General features: G+C 39.7%; 1 protein-coding gene across 1 annotated transcript in view; it reads left to right on the top strand.

The window, feature by feature from the left end:
* Positions 1 to 21765, top strand: part of ptprua (protein tyrosine phosphatase receptor type Ua) — a 172129-nt gene that overhangs the window by 98656 nt on the left and 51708 nt on the right. Inside the window, 5 exon segments of the mRNA XM_051078931.1 lie at positions 5095 to 5210; positions 9643 to 9814; positions 10839 to 11132; positions 16667 to 16987; positions 19768 to 19877. Coding sequence (XP_050934888.1) covers positions 5095 to 5210; positions 9643 to 9814; positions 10839 to 11132; positions 16667 to 16987; positions 19768 to 19877 — 1013 coding nt within the window.

Below are 21765 nucleotides of genomic sequence, written 5' to 3' on the forward strand. Positions count from 1 at the left end.
CGTATATTTTTAGTTGTGGAAAATGTTAATGACTGATACGTAGGTATTTATGAGCTCATGACATTCAGATATTCTTTCTGGCTCTTCTGAAAAATCACGCAGGCCACACACTGTAAATCATTGAATCCTTGCCAGGAAACAGACAGAGGAACTGAAATAATTCTTTACCAGCTTTTTTTTTTTTACTTAACCTAAGCTCATCTCAAAGTTTACCACTTGCCCTATGTTGCCCTATTCTCAAAAGAGCAGTACATGTTTCCATGGTGAGGGATTGGGTATGTGGGATTTGGGTATTCAGCATTGCCAGAGTCCCTCAGTATTTGCCTCAGATCATGTTAGGCCTGTACAGATGGTGGCGCATGGACCCTCACCTGAACACGGTAAACACAACCCCATTTGAAGGCAGCATGAATCTTTGTTAGAGTGACAGCTAGGTTCTCGGTCACCTTCCTGACCAGAGCCCCTCTTGGGTGATTACTCATTTTAGCTGGACAACCATGCTAGGAAGACTCCTGGTCCTTCCTAACTTCTTACATTTTACAATTGTCAGGGCTTAGGAACAACCAAAGCCTTAGGAATGGTTTTATACCCTCAAACTGATCTGTGCCTTGCCAGAATTTTATCACAGAGGTCTACAGAGTTCCTTGAATTTTATTGCTTGGTTTTTGTCTTGTGCAGCATGAATTGTGGGACCTTATATACACAATTGTGTATTTCTGTGCCTTTCTACTATGTCCAATCAGTTCAAATTCACCACAGGTAGATTGCAGTCAAGTTCTAGACACATCTTGCCACAGCAAATGAGAGATTTTGGTTTTTGATTTTTAATAGATTATAGGGGAAGGGGCCTGAATACTTTCTGAGGCCCCTGTATGTATACCATAAACATATGAATAATAATTCACAATTTTGCCTTATACTAAATACTAATCTACTCACACACAAACTAATGATACATACATACACAATCACATATTTTTTGTATCAGCCAGTGTAGCTGCAAGAGCACCCTTACTGCCCCTTAAAAATACTCACACACACACACACACACACACACACACACACACAAAGATGTAAGTAGACATTAGTAAGCTGGTATAAATTTCTCCAAAGGCAAAAAGAATAATGGTATACCCCCTTAGGAAAGATTCAATCTCAAAGGCAACTGCTATTCAGTTTTCATTCCCACTCATTTGACATTTGTGTTGTTTTCCTCTAGAGTCCATGTCTTTATTCTAAACACGTGTTTCAGTCAAGACCAATCTCTCCTGCAACAAGAATAAGAAGCAGCATCACTAATTTAAAGAACCACCATCTCAGACTATTGGAATACATTTGAGACTCAAATTACCTTGCCTCTATTTATGTTTAGTGGTATTAATTAAGGCTAGGCAGGTCACATATCCACACTACTGGGCTTTTAGATTTTAAATTAAATTTTATCAGTATTAATGCTGTTGCCTCATCCTCAGATGACTTTTTCCATAACTGGCACTGTGAACGCTTGTCTTTGAGAGATGACTTGAAGTTTCCTCCAGACAAAATACCCTGACTGGCACAACAACAAACATCCATAGGGTGTTTACTTGTTTTCATTCTTTCGATGTTACTTCAGCTATTTTTACTTCCAATCTGTGTAGGTTTTAATGGAGAGAAGGTTTATACATGTGAAATGAGTTGTTAGAAATACACCTGAGGAAATAAGTTACCATAAAGCCCTCTCATTCTGCTTATATGAGATGGCATGAAAAGGACTGTAGGGAGGAAGAAGAAAAATGAGCAGCAGGTAAAATGTGAAATGCAATTTCTATCATCCCATCCTCAGCCAGATGTTGCTGTTGGTTACTGTGGAAACCGAGCATGAACGTGCGTGTTGTGTGAGTAGTCCTGGAATTTAATTTAGCCCCTTACATGGGTGTCCAATAGAAACATAACATATCCTGATTGCATCATAGCAGGATTTCCCGTCAGTGTGGCCCATCTCTTATATGATTAAGTTTATTATTTTCCTATTTCATATTATCATTTTGTTTCAGATGGCTGGACTCTTTCCAGTGTGATGTAGGACTTAACTCTCTATGTGAAATCAGAATGTTGTTAGCTCACTGACAGTGGTCTCATTGGTTTGGTTTTTAGATGGTTTTATTTAAAGGGTGGTCATGTTGGCCAATCTCATTTTTTAAAAGTTGTGCAGGAGAGGTGAGATGAGATGCACTTTTTTATGCTTCACCACAGCTTCTTCTAGAACACTTAAATCATAGACTGTGATAAGTCACAAGAAGTCATAAATATACAATATTTTTTACAGTACAGGCCTAGCTATTCATTGCTTGCTCCTAAATCACTTAGACTTCAAAGGTGAGTACTAGCTATCCTCTATTTGAAATTCATTATGCGCTAATGTTACCTTGTTTTTGGCTACATTTTAGAGAAGAAAACTAGCTAGCAAGCTGATGAAAGAAGGTGTTTTCCTGATACTAATAAACACTATTACATTAGGTAGAAAGCAGACATTGTTATAAAATATACATTCTAAGCTTCATGTTCGGAACAAAAGAAACTGCTGTGTCTGCAAGCTAGTGTTGCTTACTCAACTATTAAACATAACTCCTCAGAGCGGTAAAGTGAGTTATCTACTTACAGTCGCTACCCACTATTTTATATTCATTATCAAGCTAACTTTATCTCGGTTTTGGTAAAGAAAATCAGCTAGTTGAGGAAAGCTAGCTAGGCCTGATGCTAAAAACACTCACATAAGTCAGATGGTGATGTATTTACACAACCTAAATTGTACTCTTTATAGCAAAACATCAGTTGCTGTGTCTGCTAGTTAGCATTAGCATCAAAATGACGTTACAGTAGTATCTGTTAGATGTTCATTATAACCTTCAGACAACAACTGTAGAACTATAACCTTTATCTCAATTGTAGCCCTTTCTTTAGCGCTTCAGTTATTCTTTTGCAGCTTTGTTTATATAGAACAAGAAAGACAGGAACTGTTTGCTGTGTTTGCAATGAAAATGTAGTTATGTAGTTGTTATGTAGTTGTATATTATTATAAAAAAATTACACTAGCTGCTCTTAAAAAGTAACAGCATTATATACTCTTGAAAACTTCTCTCAGTTGAACTTTTGTAATTGTAAACACATGAAAAGATGAAGAAAACAAATTTGGAGGTACAGATATTGTTGATATACTGTGGGAGGTTTAGGTAGCAAAAGCTTTAATATTCCCAACAGAATAGTTAGATAGAGTGAAGATACAGTGAAGACCACAGCATATTTTAGTCTAAGGTAATTCATTTGGATCTTGATGTATAGCCAAGTTAGGCATGATTGAAATTGCTAAGTACCACTTCAAAATAGGTTTATAGTAAAATGGGTTATACCTGATTCTTTATAGCATTATTGACAGTAGGCCATTTTCACAAAAGACATTTTTGACATGTCACAGCAGGAGAAGCACAGGTAAAGTGTAAATAATCAAATCAGTAACAAGTGAATTCCATTCAGCTATTTCAGTTTCAGGATCCTGAAATTGTGTACGGTGACTCACACTGTGTCCCACTGTCATGGATTGACACCTGAATAAAACAGTGGCATAATGTTATTAGTAACACCTCTGCATTTCCTACTATGACAAGTCATAATGTCTGCTGTGAAAAAGATATTTTGTAATCGGTTTGAGACCCATGCGATTAAAATATATTTATGATAATATGTTTATAGTAAAACATTATTTTGAAGCATAACACTTTATTTTGAGTGCTTTATGGGGAGCTGAACTGATACTAGTACAAAAGTATATCGGCCTTCTGCTTCTTAATAGCAGTGAAATGCTTTTTGTCTGCATTACAGTAACAAACCATAATGCCCGGCTGACGTATGTGAGAAACTCACATACTGGAAATATGACGTCTTTGATTGTGCTCTGCTACTTGCTTATGGATCAGAACAGAGCTGAGCAATGACAACCATCTGGCAACAAAGTAGCAAGAGCAGCAATCAGAATCACCTAGAACTGACAAGCAGACACTCAGCCTCTAAGACATGAGAAGAAACAATGGTACTTGATTTTCAAATGGGTTCACCTGGTTTTGAAAATTATCAATAATTTGTAGAACTCCACTCCCCATTTAAAGAACCCTGTGGCAAGGTTTTGAAAATATGGCACACAATATTAAATGGCAACAATGAGGATATAATTACGTCTCTAGAGGCTACCATATGGTGTTGCAAACATTACAGTAAACAAACGTAATGCTCATTGTATATTGGAAGAGACTAGTGTGACTAACTGTGGGGGTATGCCATTTGATAAACAGAATACACAACAGACACATTTAATGCTCTTAAGCATGCAAACAGTATTGTTCAATAGAGTCATTTGGTAAAATTATATCTTTTCCTACATATATTTTGCATCTCAGCTTTAGCTGAGCAGTACTCTTCAACTGTCACAGAAATAAAGTCAGGTTTTGCTTGTGTTTCTTGTTAGGGCTTTAAAAGTAATTCAGAGTCTAGATTCAGAAGTTTTCTAATGCTGAAAAAGTATCGCATTTGATGCTGAAGAAAAACAATGTCCCTCTGTGATCCTAGGCAACTATGTCTCTGTCAAAGTGAATGGAGAATGTGTGTGTGGCAGGATGGGTGTGATCTTCAAAAAAATGTCTGTCATAATAAGTTATTTAGTCTCATATGCAGCCTTATGATCTGCATTTTCTTAACACAAGTTGAAGCTTCTGGAAACTGGGTGGGATGATTCTGCTTGGTTCCAAGACAGCTTTAGTAGACAAAAATTAAAATTCATGAAGTAAGATAATTACAGGTTTAATGACTTGTTTAGAAGAATGTTTTTGCAGGCAACTACATACTGTAGGTTCATATGTTCATTATACATGACTGCACTATGCAGTGTGTATGCATCCATGTCTGTGAGGCTGTATCTAGGCCTGCGTGTGTGATTACTTTACAGGCTCTGAATAAATTACAGTCACATCTGTGTGTTTAATATATTTAGACAGTGATGCTCAGCTCCAGATGTGCCATTTTCATCACCATGTGTGTGTGTGTCTTGTGTGTCCCTTTCCACAGACAAGGTGCCTCATTTCTCTCGGCTGGGTGATGTGGAGGTGAACGCCGGGCAGAACGCCTCGTTCCAGTGTGTCGCCACAGGCAAAGTTTCTGAGACTGAGCCGTTCCTCCTGGAGGTGAGAGGGAGGGGGTGTTTATAGGGGTGTGTTTTTTTTTTCTTTTTTTGTTTATTATCTTTGCTTGAACAGTCAAGCCAACATCTCAACATCTGGATAACAGAAGACAACTAGGGGCTGTAGAAAGAAGAAGCTACACAAAGGAAAAATAGAAAGACGTTTTACATGTTTGGCATTTAGCTGACAGTCTTGTCCAGACCAGCTCACAGTAGGTGCATTCACATGCATGGCTGCTGGACGTACTCCATTAAAGTCTTATTCAGGCTGCTGTTAACATAAGCTTTTCATACTGTGACTAAGTCTAAACCAGTTAAGAGAATATTCCGGTATGCAGGTAATGTGTCCACCGCATAAGCCTGAAAAGCATTCAGTAACCAGTGACCATCCTCTTTGACTAAGCACTGATGCATTTTAATACAGGTCAAAGACGAAAAGGTCCCAGTAGTAATTGCATTAGCAAGTGCTTTTCTCTGCACTGCTTTTGGACACAACAAAATGTCAGGCACACTTTGAGTGAGCACATGCTTTGATGATCTGTCTTAGGGAGGGGACAGTCACCATAACCAGGTTTGTCAGAATTGGTTACACTGTGATCTTACCTTCAACATGACCACATTTTTACATGTTCTATGTCATGCTCAATGACACTTGGCTGTTGCAGAGATTAAATTCAAGCCTTTCCACCCCCCAAAATCAGAGATGGAGTTGAGTGGAAATTTCAGTCTGTTGGGTGATAATCTTGACACAATCTCTTTTGCGTAACACAGACTAAATCTGCTGTCAGACAGCGAGTGGTGGCACTCGGCAACTTAACTGCTCTACATTTTGAATCACCATCAGCAGGGTGCGAACGCTGACTGCCATGGCACCCAGCTACCTCCAGTCCTACCAGTCTGTAACTACGATAATCTTATTACACAGCAAAATAGAGGGGGTTGTAGCTTAAAATAGAGGGACTGGTTAGCAGTATGACACAGTTAATATTATGATAAGTGTTGTTTTTTGTACTAGACTGGATAATCAGACTTGATGTTGATGTTGATTCAGTACTGTTTCTTTTCATTGATTTGTTCCATGCAAATAAAGAGGTGTGTCGTTTTGATAAGCTACTCTTAAAATCAACTTCTGTGTTGTTTCCTTTGCTGTAGTTTTCATGGTTGCCATGGTCACACAGCTAGCTGCAGTGCAGAGTTGAAAAAGTTAAACCATCATAAAACTTTTTCTTCTTGTTGCTCCTGCTGTCCTCAGTGTTCTATTTAAACATGATGTCCAAGCTGCTAGCAAGGTCAAAAAAGCTGGAGTTCATGCCAGCCTTTCATTATTTTAATTGTGTAGTGGCAGGTTCAATACACCTGAGCTTCCTGAGCACAACAAACCTTTTTAAAAAAGTGAATATGATATTTTCATATTGCCTGAGTTTATAAGACACACACACACACACACACACACACACACACACACACACACACACACACACCACTGAAATGAACTGCACCACCGTGAGTTCTAGGATACTGAGGACTGTAATGCCAGGGTCAGACTATACAATATTTTTGCCTTTTCATTTTGGTTGCTGTTTCAGATGAAGGATTCTGACCAGAGTCAGAAAATCTTGGCTTGACTTGGCTGACAGACATGGCAGGTTACAAGCTAGACCCTGACCAATAATGGTTTGCTGTCTTTCATTACTTTCGTGATGTAAAGAGGTGATTGGGAAAGGAGGTGTCGGGGACAGACCTTAACATTCCACGTGATATCACTGGCAACACGCCTGTAGCTGTGGATCGACATCATGGAACAGCCCATAGAAACTTTCAGTCATTATGTCTGGATGTCACAAGATGCTCCAGATGATAAATGGGGTATCCTCAGCAATGGAACTCTACACATTCTGTCAACATTTAAAGGGACATACAACCTTTTTTACACTTCAACATGGTCATGAAGAGGACTACTCAGTCTGTGAAACAGTTGTTTAATGTCTTTAATTTAACATGAGTGTATTTTTAATTTTTTTGTATGGCATTTTCAATTTCTGCATAAAAAAATGTGAGTGCAATCATTTAATATTTTACAGTATTGGATGGATTTAGCAGAAATGTGGTTAAAATGTGAGCTACATTTGGATGGAAACCTGGCTGGAGACTCAGAGTTTTGTCAAGTCTGAAATAATCATTGAAGTGACATATCTTTCATATCTTGGGTGTGGACACTACATTTTTTTTTTTTATTTAAAAGCCAGGAATTAAAGATTTAAAGAAAAAATTTTAGTGTGTTGCTCTACGGGAAATGTAGGATGTAGGACACTGTTGTGGAGCTAGACCCATATAAGAGACTACACATCAGGATATCTCAACTTCTGCTGCGTCAATTTTGTTCATTATATTTTAAAATCTTCCTCCCACAATTTAAATTTATGGAATTGCAACACTAAATCTCTGTTAATATCCAAAAATTGAATCACCTCATCTGACCTTGTGATTAACTGCATAGTAGCTATTAAAGGAAATGGGATCCATTATCTTAGGTGTCAGCATAATACCAGTAATAGTAATTTGATATTGTTAAATAATGCAGTGAGTTTGTGACTCAGAGTTTGTCTTTTAATGGTTGTGTTGTTGCGGGGAAATGAGTCATTTGAGGGTTTGGAAGATTATTAAGTTTGCGCCTCTGCTTTTGTAGCTTTTTGATTGTGATGGCATTTAGTTTACTAAAGCCCCTAAAGTCATTTCTCTCATGCAGCAACTGAAAATAGTTTCAATTTTCCTAGTTTGAATATGAGCTAATATTAGTCTTCAAAAATCCATCCCTGAATGCCTCCACTCTTCCTCTGGCCTTGAAGCCCGCACATCTAAGTGCTTTTGAAATGATGGCAGCAGGGAGAAGGCGCTTTGCAAATGAGATCTCAGTATACTTGGTGATCCATCCCTTGTGTTTCTGCCTGATTTTATTTCACACCCCTTTCTCTCTTTTCTCAATTGAAGCCTTTGAAGATCATCGGCATGTGAAAGAGACATTTTTTTTTATCAGTTCCACAGTTTGCAAATTTGTTGACGGATCTACACACACACCCACATACTGTAGAAAGATGCAAACAAACAATATGCGGCTTGTCTTTTATAATTTGACTGTATACCACAGTGAACTTCTCTGCCTAAGTCAACTCTCACTTCAACTCCTCCCTCCATTTCTCATTAAGAAAAAAAAAACTTGGTAACAGCAGAAAATAGAGATATATCACAAACCATTACTGCCTTCTGTTCCTCCATTTGTTGTTTGGGGCCTGTTTGATCACCAACACTGAGTCTGCTAATTGCAGCCTTCTCTTTGATCTCCCTGGTGCTGTGGAGGTCCTCTCTGGGCCAGTCTGAAGCTGCTCTCCTACACTCTTTATTCTATTTAGGTAGTAGAAATAAATTGTTAGCATAATGTTTCTTAATCAATTAGCATCATATTTCCTCTGCTGTCCTCTGGCCCAAATTACAGACGGCTGTCTCAGATGCTATTTAGATCTTTAACATCAACATGTTCCGAGTCCAAACCTGGATTAGTTATTGCACCAACTCTTAATTACAGTATGATGCAGGGCTTGCTGCCAGACAAGAACAGCAGCAGGCTTAGCAAAGGGGAGCATTTATTTGCTTTAAAGCCTGCTGGTGGACTTTAAAGTCGATGTAAAAATCTAAAACGTGCGTGCTCTACTCTGAAGAGTCACTTCAAACCAAAACACAAAGAAGAGTTGAAAACAAGAAGAGCAGGAAACAAATTCAAAACTCTTTGGAGGTTATAGGAAAGAGGAGACAGATTAAATTGATACCAGAGTTCAAGGTAAAATGAGGTGTAATCTGTAGCTTTAGGCGGTAGTACCCAACCACTGTACATCTAATTTCATATTTTCTAACAGCATTGCATTTTTTTCCCCTATCCTCCTAAACCAATTCAGACATGCGGATGTCAAACCCACTTACTTGTGAAAAGCGTGAGCAGGCGACAGCTTACATAATAATCTGCTTATTCTCTGAGAGAGCTGCATATATTGCAGCTTGCACCTGGAACAGCTCATTGTGAGTGTTGTCTTCTGATTTCCTGTTCCACTGGTTGAGCCAATTGCCACTGTGCCTGAAGCACTGACACATTAGCATGGCAAGAGATGAGGAGATGTCAGCTCGAGCCCCTGTGCTGGAAACAACAACCCCAGGGGCCTGTGTCACTTGCTTTTGCGAGCAAAAACACTGTTGTTATCAGTGACATTTATCACATACTTATTATCTTGCCCTCCCATGTAGCTAATTCCAAGCCTCCTTTGTCTTCCTGTCTGCCTCTCAGCCTGTCGCCCATTTTTAATCACTTGAATAGACTTCAGGTAACTCTATGGATGGGTCGGTGTGCTTGCAGCTGATTTCTCTCTCTCTGGTCTTTGTCTGGTTGTCAGCGGAGGAACGGTGTGGTGCTGGACATGCCTTTGCTGTCACGGCTGAGCCACAAGCGGCTGATGGCAACTTTCCAGGTGGAGGCACAACGTGGGGAGCAGGACCTCTACCGCTGCATCACCCTGTCCCCCAGAGGTGCTGCCGTCTCCAACTTCGGAGAACTCATTGTCAGAGGTGAGCTACATTAAGGAACATGAACAGTTTAGTACACATTTAAGCCAAAGAACTAGCTCAACATTTAGGAAAATATGCTTATTAGAAAAAGAAAAAGTGGCAAAAGAGTTGTGGCGTTGCAGCTGAAGATGCTGCACAGAAATACAGAGTTTGAGCATGAAACAAATTTTCGTTGTTCTTATCTTTCTCTCTTTGTATGGGTTAAACAAAAAAGACAAGTTTTATTTATTAGTGGTGGTATTAGTATGCATTTATCACCTTCCTCCACTCTTTGTTCTTAGCTAGAGCTCCATACTTAATGTGCAAACACTGATGGTTCACAACCAAGTCTATTTTAAAAAGTAAAAATATACAAGCACTCTCAGCATCTCTGTATTCATGTTTCAATAAATCACATAAAATCATAATCATAAAACACTCAGGTGTAATCACTGTGTACTGCATCAGTCAACAAGCCTCTGTCTGTCCTTACACGCACACACTATTTGATGAATTAATTTGATGTTTGCCTTCTTGATAAGGGTTGTATTGTCCACCAAGGCCGAGTTTTTTATGTGCAGAGAGGAAAGAATTAGATGCGCAATTATTCATGCAAATAAGCTCTTACTCAGTGTCATTAAGGTGAATATTAAGAATCTGCAGCATTCAAGAGTCTCTCTCTCTCTCCTCTCTCTCTCTCTCTCTCTCTCTCTCTCTCACTCACTCTCTCATAGTCCTGATGTGATTAAAAGATTTTTATGACTCAATGCTCTAGCAGAGCAGAAATAATGTTATTGAAACTATAAAACAAAAATGAGACAATCCATGACAGAAATCCTTGACTTCTCCTTTGCTCTCATGATGTGGTTGTTTTCTGCTGAAAATGGCAATATTTGAATATATTGTTATTCATCAGTTCAAGGACTTATTTTCATCTATAGTTCTCTGTTGTTTCTAAGTGTAATTACTTAACTAAACAGTTCCAAAAACTTTATTCTAATAGGATTATACATTTAGCTATTTAATGACATGATGTTCTTTGCAGTGCCCCCAACGCCGATTGCACCCCCTCAGCTCCTGCGGGCAGGCCCTACCTATCTGATCATCCAGCTCAACACTAACTCCATCGTAGGGGATGGACCAGTCATTCGACGGGAAATCCAGTACCGGGCCAGCCAGTCCACGTGGACAGAGACTCACGGTGTGGGCTCACTTACCTATAAGGTTTGGCATTTGGAGCCAGACACAGAGTACCGCATCAGTGTCCTGCTCACCCGGCCTGGGGAGGGGGGCACCGGAGCACCTGGACCCCCTCTGATCAGCAGGACAAAGTGTGCAGGTGAGTCAGATCAAGCATCGTATCATCTGCCAAAATTCTAAGTAAAATTTATGGCAATGAAGCAAAGTGGAGCTTCAGTTGCAAACAAGAGACAGAGCTGCTCTGGCACCAGAAATAATCTCATTTGTTGGTATAAACATCAGAGAGTGAGACTCTTTTTTCCTTCAGTTTACAGTCTAGTGAAAAAGGAAGGAGAGGAAGAAGCTAATATTTTGAAGCCAACAATTTTATTTTTGGACAGCATTTCTGAGTAGCCCAGCTCTTCCTAAATATAATGATGTATGGCAGGTCTTGTTAAGTCACAGCAACAATGCCAAAACTCCATCAATAACGGAATACAAAGAGTAAAAACTGAGTAAAACAACTGCTCAAAAGTTAAAAAATGTATTATTTATTAATAGTTAAATGATTGATTAGTCTGTAGATTTATTTTTTTTATGCTAAATAATTTTTTTGTATTATTGCTGACCGGCTGAATTTTTTCAATAAATCACACACGACTCATATTAAAATGTCAGAGGATGTGTCTTTGCCCTAAATAGAAAGTGTAATTAGACATGACTTTTGATGAGTTACTGTGACACCACTAGTGCATATAGCGAGCAAACAGAAGACTTAAAGCATCAGCAGAAAACAGTAAACATAAGACCATCTGGTTACTCCTGCAGTTCACAGATACAGAAATCACTGTTTTCATAGTCTGTTCCTGCTCTGATGCTCCAAGATTCATCAGAGTTCTGAGCTGCAGCTGGGAGCTGCATCAAACTATTTTGAAGCGTCACTTAACAACTTGTAGTTTGCCTACAGCTAACTGAGAACAAAAGGTGTGTTTGTTGTCATCGCAGCACGGAAGGTGTCTGATGGTTTCTGTTTATCCTGGGCTCACTCCTAATAAACCCACATATTTATATGAAGAATTGAGGTATGCTTTCATCTGCAGTCATTTATATGCAAGATGAGAATGTGGAAAATCCTGTGACAAACAACAGATAATGTGTGAAGATTCGCAGCAGCACCACACCTGGGGGTTAATGACTGGTCTGAAGCTGGCTGTAGAAGAAAGTGTAATTCATGAGCTTGTATATTATTAACTTTCTCATTTTCTAATGACATGCAAGCAGAGGGCAGAGTCTTCTCACAACCTCTCATCTGTGTTTTAGCCACGGTGCTACTCATCTGGTTGAAATGGCACCCTGCTGCTCTGTCAAGTAGACAGCATGACGCCCCTGTCACCTGCCACACTCTTTGATCCACTCTTGTCAGTGCCTTCCTCATGCCCACCTCCTGTCTACTCCCATTGCTCAGATCTGAAGCTTTATCCCTGGGGAGAAAGCAGCAGACAGAAGAGGCCCTGTGACATAAAACTCTGGATGAATTTGTCTTCCTAATGTGTCACAGAGAGCCATTTCTTTTAACAGAGAGACTCCTCTTTTTGGACAGTTGTTGAGTGTGACATTTCATACTTACTGGTGCGGAGGATTTCACTCCCATCGGTGCCATTATCGAGGGTGGCCAGCCACACAGGCCCTGTTCAGATGCTAAACGAATTATGTGTCCATTTGCCTTTTTTCCCCAGTGTTCGTGCTTCCTATTTGTGGCTACAAATAGGCAAACTTGGCATGAATGTGGATGTGCCATTCAAGTACTGTAACATTAATGCTTCCTGTCCTCCATCTGGAAGCTATGTGATTAAAACATCTTTTTCAGTTGGTATAATTAGGTGAAAGAGACAATCCTGCTGAAAAGTAGTAGCATGTATATCAATCCAGTCATCTGAAAGCTTCATTGTGAAATGTTTGTTAAATACTCTCTTTTCCAGCATGAGAATTTTGAAGTGAAACTGCAAAGACTAGAGGCACACAAAAAAGTCAATGACAGCAGGCTTTTTGCTTCATCTTTTGGTGCAGTCATCCAGGAACACATTGGAAAGACATTAGATGTGTTTTGACAAAATGTTTTATGTCACAAATACTTCAGAAGAGTATTGAATTGTCTATACGTTCTTCCTTACTTTCCTCCATTTGTCTGTCCACCCCATTCTCATGAATATCTCAGGAATGCCTTAAAGAAATTTCTTCAAATTTGGCGCAAAGTTCACTTGGACTCAAGGATGGACTGATTATGTTAGGATTTTGGTGGTCAAAGGTCTAGGTCACCTGGACCTCACAAAACACCACGTTCTTGGCCATAACTCAAGAAATCATGTGTTAATTATAACAAAATTTCTGCTGGACAGACAGATGGATGTCAACTGTAATTCTGGTTTGATACTATCAGAGTGGGGAGCCAAAGTCATAGATTTTCAAATCCTTCACATAGTGGCTGTAAATGATTTTTCCAGTTTATTGATACTCTGGCCTTGTTTTTTTGAGTCTTGGCTGTCATTCCTGTTGGTTTGTTCACAAGCATTCTGATTGTCTGACTGGCTGTGTTTCTTGCCTAGTTGGACTTTGCTGCGGCAATGTCACTGATAATAATAACTGATGATAATTATGACCAAAGATCCAAGCATAAGACTAGTTATGAAAAACTGGAAATACCGTTAAAGTTGCTGTTGGTGCTGCTGGAAGTATTTAGCCAATCCTGGAGTCACACTCACGTAACTACATCTGCATTCTTTAAAATGTGAAGTTGTGCGCGACTTTGCAGATAAGTAATTTTGGGAGCAGTGACAGCATTTTACGACTCACATTCCTTCAACATAATTTATATCTTACAAGTGAAATTTCAATATATTGATACCTGCAGAAATTCATTCTGAAGTACATGTGTCAGCAGTCAAAACCCCTTGTGGTTTCAATGGTAAGTATGAGGGTGTGTGCTGATAGTCCATCATAATTCCAACATAGCTCCTGGCGGGAGGGACAGGCCTCAGTGGCAGCTCACTGAGGCAGCTGTTAAAGATGAGGAGGATGAGATGAAATGCGCAGACCCATAGGGACTCTCCCTCATTCATCTTTTCCTCTTCCCTTGCTCATCTCTTGTCCGGCTTCCCTATCCCTTCTTCACTCCCTCTGCCTCTGGCTAATCCTTCTGATTAGGCTAATCAAGCTGAATGTCAGTTTGGGGCAGGACTGGTGGAGGACTGGAGGGTAGAGAGGACAGGACAGAGCCTGCTGCGGTGCTGCTGTAATGATGAGTAATGGTGTTTGGTGCAGAAACTGAACATTCAGTCAGTGAGCCTCTGGTGGCAGACCTGGTTTTAGCTGGATTATGAATATTGTTAAAAAATTGGATGCCAAGCCACTTATTCTCATGCACCTCTTGACATGAAAATTAAATTTTACTGTATGATTGATTCATTCCAGTCCCCTGGGAAGGTGTTAGTATGTATTGTTATCGCAATTTAGTAACATACTTCAACCAAACTCTGCCTGTCTCACCCTTTTGGGCAGAACAAACATCTTTCAAATCAGCAAGGAGTCTTGAGACATTTCCTTCTCCGTCTCATCTCTGTCCCCTCAGAGCTGATGTCTCCTCCATGACATTGCTTAGTTAATTTACGTAGCAGCTCTGATCTATGTTTAGTGATGCAGCAGGGCTATAGCTATTGCTTCCTCGGTCCAGCACCCCCCCCCAGCAGTTTGAGCTCTACACTGCCATTCCATTGCCCTCCTCTTGGTTTATCTGATGTCTCAGCAGTACACTTGGAGATCCAGGCCAGGCCACAGGACAGAAATAACCCTCTGTGTGCTTGAAACTGGACATTTTGCATGACAGGGGCATGGCCATTTGCAATCACAACGTTCACACATGACAGCAGTAATTAGGCATCGTCCACTCACATGTGGTTCTCTGCCTGGGCCACTGGTCTCATGAACCTCATTCATTCATGTTAAGATAATAGGAAATGTAGAATGCTACATTGTATGCTACATCCTCCAGCAGTTTTTTTTCTTTGTTTCACCCCTCTCTAACCTCGAAGTGTAAGTTTGGAAAGTCAGCTGCAACTATTGCTGTCTGCTTTTCCCCATCTCTTTTAAGCTGTATGGGGTAAGATTTCTAGGTAAAAATACACTTGTCAGCATAAATCACAAACTATAATATATATTCCTTCTTACTAGCAACAATTCCTAGGTTATCTCCACAGGGAAGCGTCCTGATTAGAGGTCCGCAGCAGGCACTGTTCATTGTAACTTAGTGACTACTCCATAATCTTTTTGGATATGTGGAAATCCTTGCTGCCCCAAAAAATGAGGAAGTGGTACCCTGAAAAAGATACTGGTCTTCACCGTGTGCATCTGTGAACTCTTTCTTTCAGTCAAAGCTTATGACTTAAGCAGATGTTTGGAGTGTAAATCGATGGGTAAATCCCCATCTACCAGTGCAATGCATAGATGCAGACCACACCAATCTGCCTATTGATCTCATGCTCTGTCCTTCACATCACCCCAAGCACCCTTACTTCATCTTCAATTAACCAGTCTATGAATTTCTTTATTATTATTATTATTATTATTATTATTATTATTATTATTATTATTATTATTGGGGGGCCTTTATTTGGACAGGACAGTGAAGAGAGACAGGAAACAGGGAGAGAGTGAAACAGGGAGAGAGAGTAGGGGAATGACATGCAGACCGGGAGTCGATCCATGGACCAGCTGCTCAAGGCACTAAGGCATGTGGTACGCGCCCTAACCATTCGGCTATGAGGGTGCCTCTGTCTATGAATTTCTTGACCTGCGAATGACCCCTTATGTAAAAGCACTCAATACAGGACATGCTGATAGGTGTTTTAATTCATGTACATTAGGTCTCCAAAAGTCTGAGTCCACTTTCTGATGATCACACTTCTAAAAGCAAGTAAAAAATAACACTTCTGAATAAGTATAAAGTATAAAGTGGAGACCAAAACAGAACTAAAAGAACTGGACTTAGATATGTCAGGTCATCAAAAGCAAGACTCCAAAGGATGTGATACCAAAGAAGACAACTTCTTGTTCCATATTTGTTCCACTATCCCCAGGTGTCCAAATAAATAAATAAAACAATAAAATAAAATCAACGATAACAATAGTAATAATAACTAGTTGCTAGGTTACTAGTCATTAGCTTTTGACCACATCTTATGGTCTTCATCAGCAAATGGAATATGTCAGTAATTATTAGTAACCAGTATGGCTATCAAGAGATTGTGTCATTTTTTAACAAATTTATGCTCAGAAACCCAATTTTCCTTTTTATTTAAATATTGCTTATGCTCTTATACTCTTCACAATATATAAAATCAAAGAAAATCAATAAAATATAAAAAGATAAAGTTAGAATACCCACATTAGCAGATGTATTGGCTGTGAATTAGTTCTGAAAAATCTGCATAGACTTTAAATGTAGACTAGAGTTGTCCAATTTGTCCAAATGAAGTTCTGGTTATAAGTATGGACATTTCTTTACTTAGTAAGAACTGTGAAACAAAGTGCTATCAGTGAGCCCCTTTCTCACAGTCTTCTGTGATCCTTCACAGAAGCTGGTTAATATGAGCTCTGTGTTTGCACCGTATTGATATCATTTCTGTGTTCTGTCCCTCCTAGAGCCCATGCGTGCCTTGCGGGGTCTGACAGCTACAGAGATCCAGCCACGGCAGCTAGCCCTTCAGTGGGAGCCCCTGGGCTACAACCTCACCCGCTGTCACACCTATTCCTTGTCCTTGTGCTACCGCTACTCGATGCCAACAGGGGGCAGCGGAGGGAACAACGCCACTGTCAGAGAATGCCTGTCCGTGGAACGTAACACTTCTCACTTCACCTTGAGAGACCTGCCACCCTTCCGCTCAGTCCACGTCCGACTGGCTCTGGCCAACCCTGAAGGAAAGAAGGAGAGCAGAGAGGTCACCTTCCAGACTGAAGAAGACAGTGAGTGGGAGGTTTCATTTTACTTGGTGAAGACCAGGAGAAAAAGATGCAGGGGTCTGCTAGAAAAAGACATGCATTTTTTTTTTTATTTCTATGCAACTGCAACATCATTATGCAGAGCAGGGATGTTTTTTATGTATGCACTGAAGCTCTGTATTGTCATAGTTACTGAGCTCAGTCCTTAAAACTTTTTGAATTTCTAGTTGTCTATGCACGCTCCTTCATGCTCAGATAATTATTGTGCACTGCTTACACAAATCCATGCCATTAGTCATCCAGTACCAACGAAAAAACACAAATATTGACTCACAAAATAAGCTGGATCAGCGTAACTAAATGGAAGATCAGCCTTTTAAATGGAGACCAGTGGAACAATAATCAGCTCGGGCCGTGGCCGGGAGCAAAATGGTAAAATGATTTTGCTTATCTTTGTATTAATAATTTCCTGTGTACATCAGCAGATTAGGCACATTCTAATGCAAATTCCCAGAGAGTGGAAGTACAGAAGGTCAAACACTTATTGTTATGGAGAATAAGCAAGACTTTTCGGTGTAATTGAATGCCACTCAGGGACATTTTTGACCCAGTGGAGAGAGTGTGAGGGAGTGACAGCTGTGACATGAAACTGGCTGCTTTTTATTGCATCTTCAAAATGCATTTTAGTGAAATGTAATATTGTTTTACATTCCATTTTACAGCAACACTTGAAAATACCAAGCAGTAGAGAAGACATGGAAAAAAAACACTTAATTATCTACACCTACACGTTGCTGTCTTGTTGGCAGAGGGGAATATGTTCACGTAAATAGAGTAACATACAGAATGTATCATGGTGTTTTAATTTTATTCATTCGATTTGACTGGTCAGGATGTGACACAAATGTCAAAAAAACCCAAAAAAACAAGCCTGATTGTTTTCTCCCCCACTTCTCTTGATATTTTGAATGTCAGCACCAATGGAGAGTTTTGCTTTTGAGCCACTGAATGCCAGTCTGACAACCTGACAGTCCCCAATCCCCCTGTCACAAGGAGAGCCGCCATCACCCTCACAACTACAGTAATTGAGCCACAGCCGGTGACAGTTCCTCCTGCCTGTTTCCTATTGGGCTCAACAATCAAACACCAGTGTAGTGCTTTGCTTACACGGTGTCTCTGCTGCTTGGTGGAAGCAGATTTGGCTGTCAGGGATTCATGGATACAGCAGGATTTTCTTCTAGGGTGCTTTGCCAAACCTCAACTTCAGCTTCAGATGCAAAGAGACAGGCCAAAGAAGTTTGATATTGTCTCCTACAGTATCAAATATTCTGTGCCTTTTTAGAAGTAAAAGGTCACGGATAGTTCATTTTTTGAACTAAGGCAGTGGAATAACAACATAAAGTCATGTTCAACCACCACATGCATTATTTTTTCTATATAAGTTTCTATATACAATACAACACAATAAAAATAAGATGAAAGGAAATATGATAAAATAACAAATTGAAAAATATTGTGATTTGTTGCAATGTGAAACAGCAAGACGAAGGCTGATCAGATGATCAGATGATCTTACAGGTTGTAAAAAAAAATCAACACGTCAGCCAAATCTGGAGGAGAAAATGAAGGTGAACAACAGGGGTGAAGTAGGAATAAAAATAAAAACCACCATCCACATCACCCATATCACACAGGAAGTAAGTAAGTAGAAGTAGTAAACAAATATTTGATTTCTTAATTAATTATTATGATCATTTCTATGACGCATGAAATCACTGTGCAGTGTTATATAATGGTAATAATTTAATCTTTAAATGTTCCTTTTCCTTTGGCATTACATCTGTTTGAGAAACGCTCAAATCATCTAAGTGCTCACTGAATTTCACCATTTTGCCTCTTTAACAGAGAAGGTCGATTTGTGCTTTGTATCTATATAAGATGTAACACTTAGCTCAGAGCATTATTCTGCCTTAGCTTTCATTTCCTGTATCTTCCTGAAAGTACCTACATTTTACAATAGAAATATAATTCACTCAAAATAGATGTAGCCAGGTTTATTTTGGAAATATTTTAGGTGAGCACCTGTGTTTTAATCCAGTCTCTCATTATCCATCCCAACTTCAGTTACTTACCATGGAAACACAGAGAGCAGTCCCTGGTACTTCAAAGCCTGTTTTGCTGAACTTTTTTTCAGACATAGTTACATATTGTTTTTTTTCTCTCAGAGTTAGAGCTTTTTCATTCTCATCTTGCGATATGTTAATTCTAAAAGGCTAATATCACCAAGCGATACCACAGAGCACCAGAGCACCAACAATAAAATGGGGACTCTTGTGGACGATTATTTACTTATTTATTCTCAGAGTTTAGTTAACTGTCCTGTGCTTCAGGCACTCAAAAACTAGCTATACTCCTTTAAGAAGATGCATCTCATTAAGGCAAAAAATGCAGAGAGGTACTCAGGCAGTTCACAGGTTGGATTACTTTGCTGTTTCTTTGTCAGTAAGGCGCTAAAGAAGAAAAATCGACTGTCATCCTCCAAGACACGGTGCTCTGTTATCAGACAGTAGAAGCCAGAATCTCAATTCATCCTGAGGGCTGGGAGCAAGCCGGTCCACAGTTTCCTCTCATCACCTCCCTTCTGTTCCTTCTTTTTTGTCCTCCTCCATCCCTTCTTGGCCCTGTGCCTTCTCGTTCTGTCAGAGGTGTTTTTACCCCCTGGCATGCCTGCACAAGATTCCATTAACTTGAGACTGGAGCCAAGTGTTTGTTTCAGAGGAGGTTGTTTTTCTCTCCCGCTGTAGTTCCTGGCGGCATCGCTCCAGAGTCCCTGACCTTCACCCCACTCGATGACATGATCTTTCTCAAGTGGGAGGAGCCCATTGAGCCCAACGGTCTCATCACACAGTACGAGGTAGGATGCCTTGTTAGTCATGCAAGAAATCTACAATCCAAAGCGATACAGCTGCCTTTGCGTCACACACTAATCCTTTCCAGGTGTAGGCTGTTATTTTCCCCTTGCCAATATCTATTATATTCATCCTCCTTCAGTATAATGATTCAAGTCAAGGAACAGTCCTCTCTGCATGCTTTAAACACTGTACTGCTCCCCCTCTTTAATTTTCCCCAGGCTTGTTTTTCCTGTTTCTTGCCCAAATGCTGGTAACACACATGAGCCTGAGCCACTAGAGTGGGGAGGACCCACTTTTCACAGTTCATAGGATTTACTGTACATGTTCATATGGTAATGAAGCTGAGGCACAGACTTCAGGCTGTAATTACATGGGGGACAACCATTCTAATTACTTATTTGCCTAAGAGATACCTCCACAAGGGGGCAACTTTAAATGTTTCTAATTAATTATTGATGGCCCCATATCAGGCATAGACCTTTGTAGCATGGGTTTTGGAGCTTTTTTCTGTAAGTAGATGTGAAGACCCACTCTGGCTTAACACATGGTCGCCTGATGGCGAGAGAAACTAGTTTCCATTCACAAGCAGAAGCTGAGGAACCAGGCAGAGAATTGAGTGATGCTGTAATCTTGGTCTGCATACAGATGAAGTGCCCTTGCCCCTAACTTCCAAACGACTACTGCTCTGGATGTACAACTGAGCATGAGCAATACATGGGTTTTTGAGGTCCACACCAATATCCATGTATGAGAATCAAAGATCTGATAACAATATTTCAGTTTGTTTGTTACCATATATGGGACTGTGTCCATTGACCCTCACACAGCCTTGACAAATTACACTGTGCTTGTAAGTACAAAGCTTCATGTTAGGTTGAAACAATTCTAAATCATCAATATCACAGCAACAGAAGTTGCCTTTTTTGTAACAAGAGTGCATACAAAACACCTGTACTTGAGGAGTCCACTGAACCCTGCATGGATATTGCTGGTTATCCTCAAGCTCAGTATGCTGTATGTGGATAATGATAATAATTAGCTGTAATGTTAAGCTACCTAGCAACAGACACACCAACTGTATGTATGGGAGTGTGTGTGTGTATTTTTGTGTGACAGCTTGGCCTCTGACTGAACCTCAGTACTCACCAGAAACTCTGGGAGGTTTCACAAAGCCTAGGAATGAGTGGAAAAATTTTGAACCTGTGTGGACATCTCCACATCAGTTTGAATTGCTTTGTGGCCACTTGTGTCTTTCTGATGGGCTTTGTATGCAGTTGTTCTGTCTCAAAAATTCACTTCTGCATCCTGTCTGAACACACAGCAAACGTATATGACAAGACAAATATGAGGCAACTCTTTGTTTCTTTGCATGAAATATGCACAGGTATTTGCATGAACAATTTTAGTAGTAGTAGTTTAGTGAATCTTTTTTAAAATGAAATATAGGGTATATGTCACCCAAAATTTATATGTCATCACCACATGTTGTACTGAATGTGTCCAACCTTACATGGCTCCATCTTGGAATCTAAGTGTACCTGGAGAAGCTATCAGCACATACAGTGTGGCCATTCCGAAATGTAATAAAGAAAAAGACATGTTAGGAGAGGAAAAAACATGCATTTTCACTATGTTTGTGTTTCTATAAAATTGGCACAGTATTACATATGTCTTTGATAAGCTAAAATCGATTGATGATATCAGCCATGCCAATATACAATGTACCAATGAACAATACTTAAAAGGGGACTGTTTCAACATCACATTAAGGAGTTGGGCTCACCTGTACAACCTATAAAACCTGTGAGGAGAAGGAGGAAAAATAGACAATAAATAAAGTACATCATTTAAAGATTTATAAATAATTCAAAGACAGTTTATATCCTGTAA

This window comes from Lates calcarifer, linkage group LG3 (assembly GCF_001640805.2).
Source record: "Lates calcarifer isolate ASB-BC8 linkage group LG3, TLL_Latcal_v3, whole genome shotgun sequence".
Lineage (NCBI taxonomy): Eukaryota > Metazoa > Chordata > Actinopteri > Centropomidae > Lates > Lates calcarifer.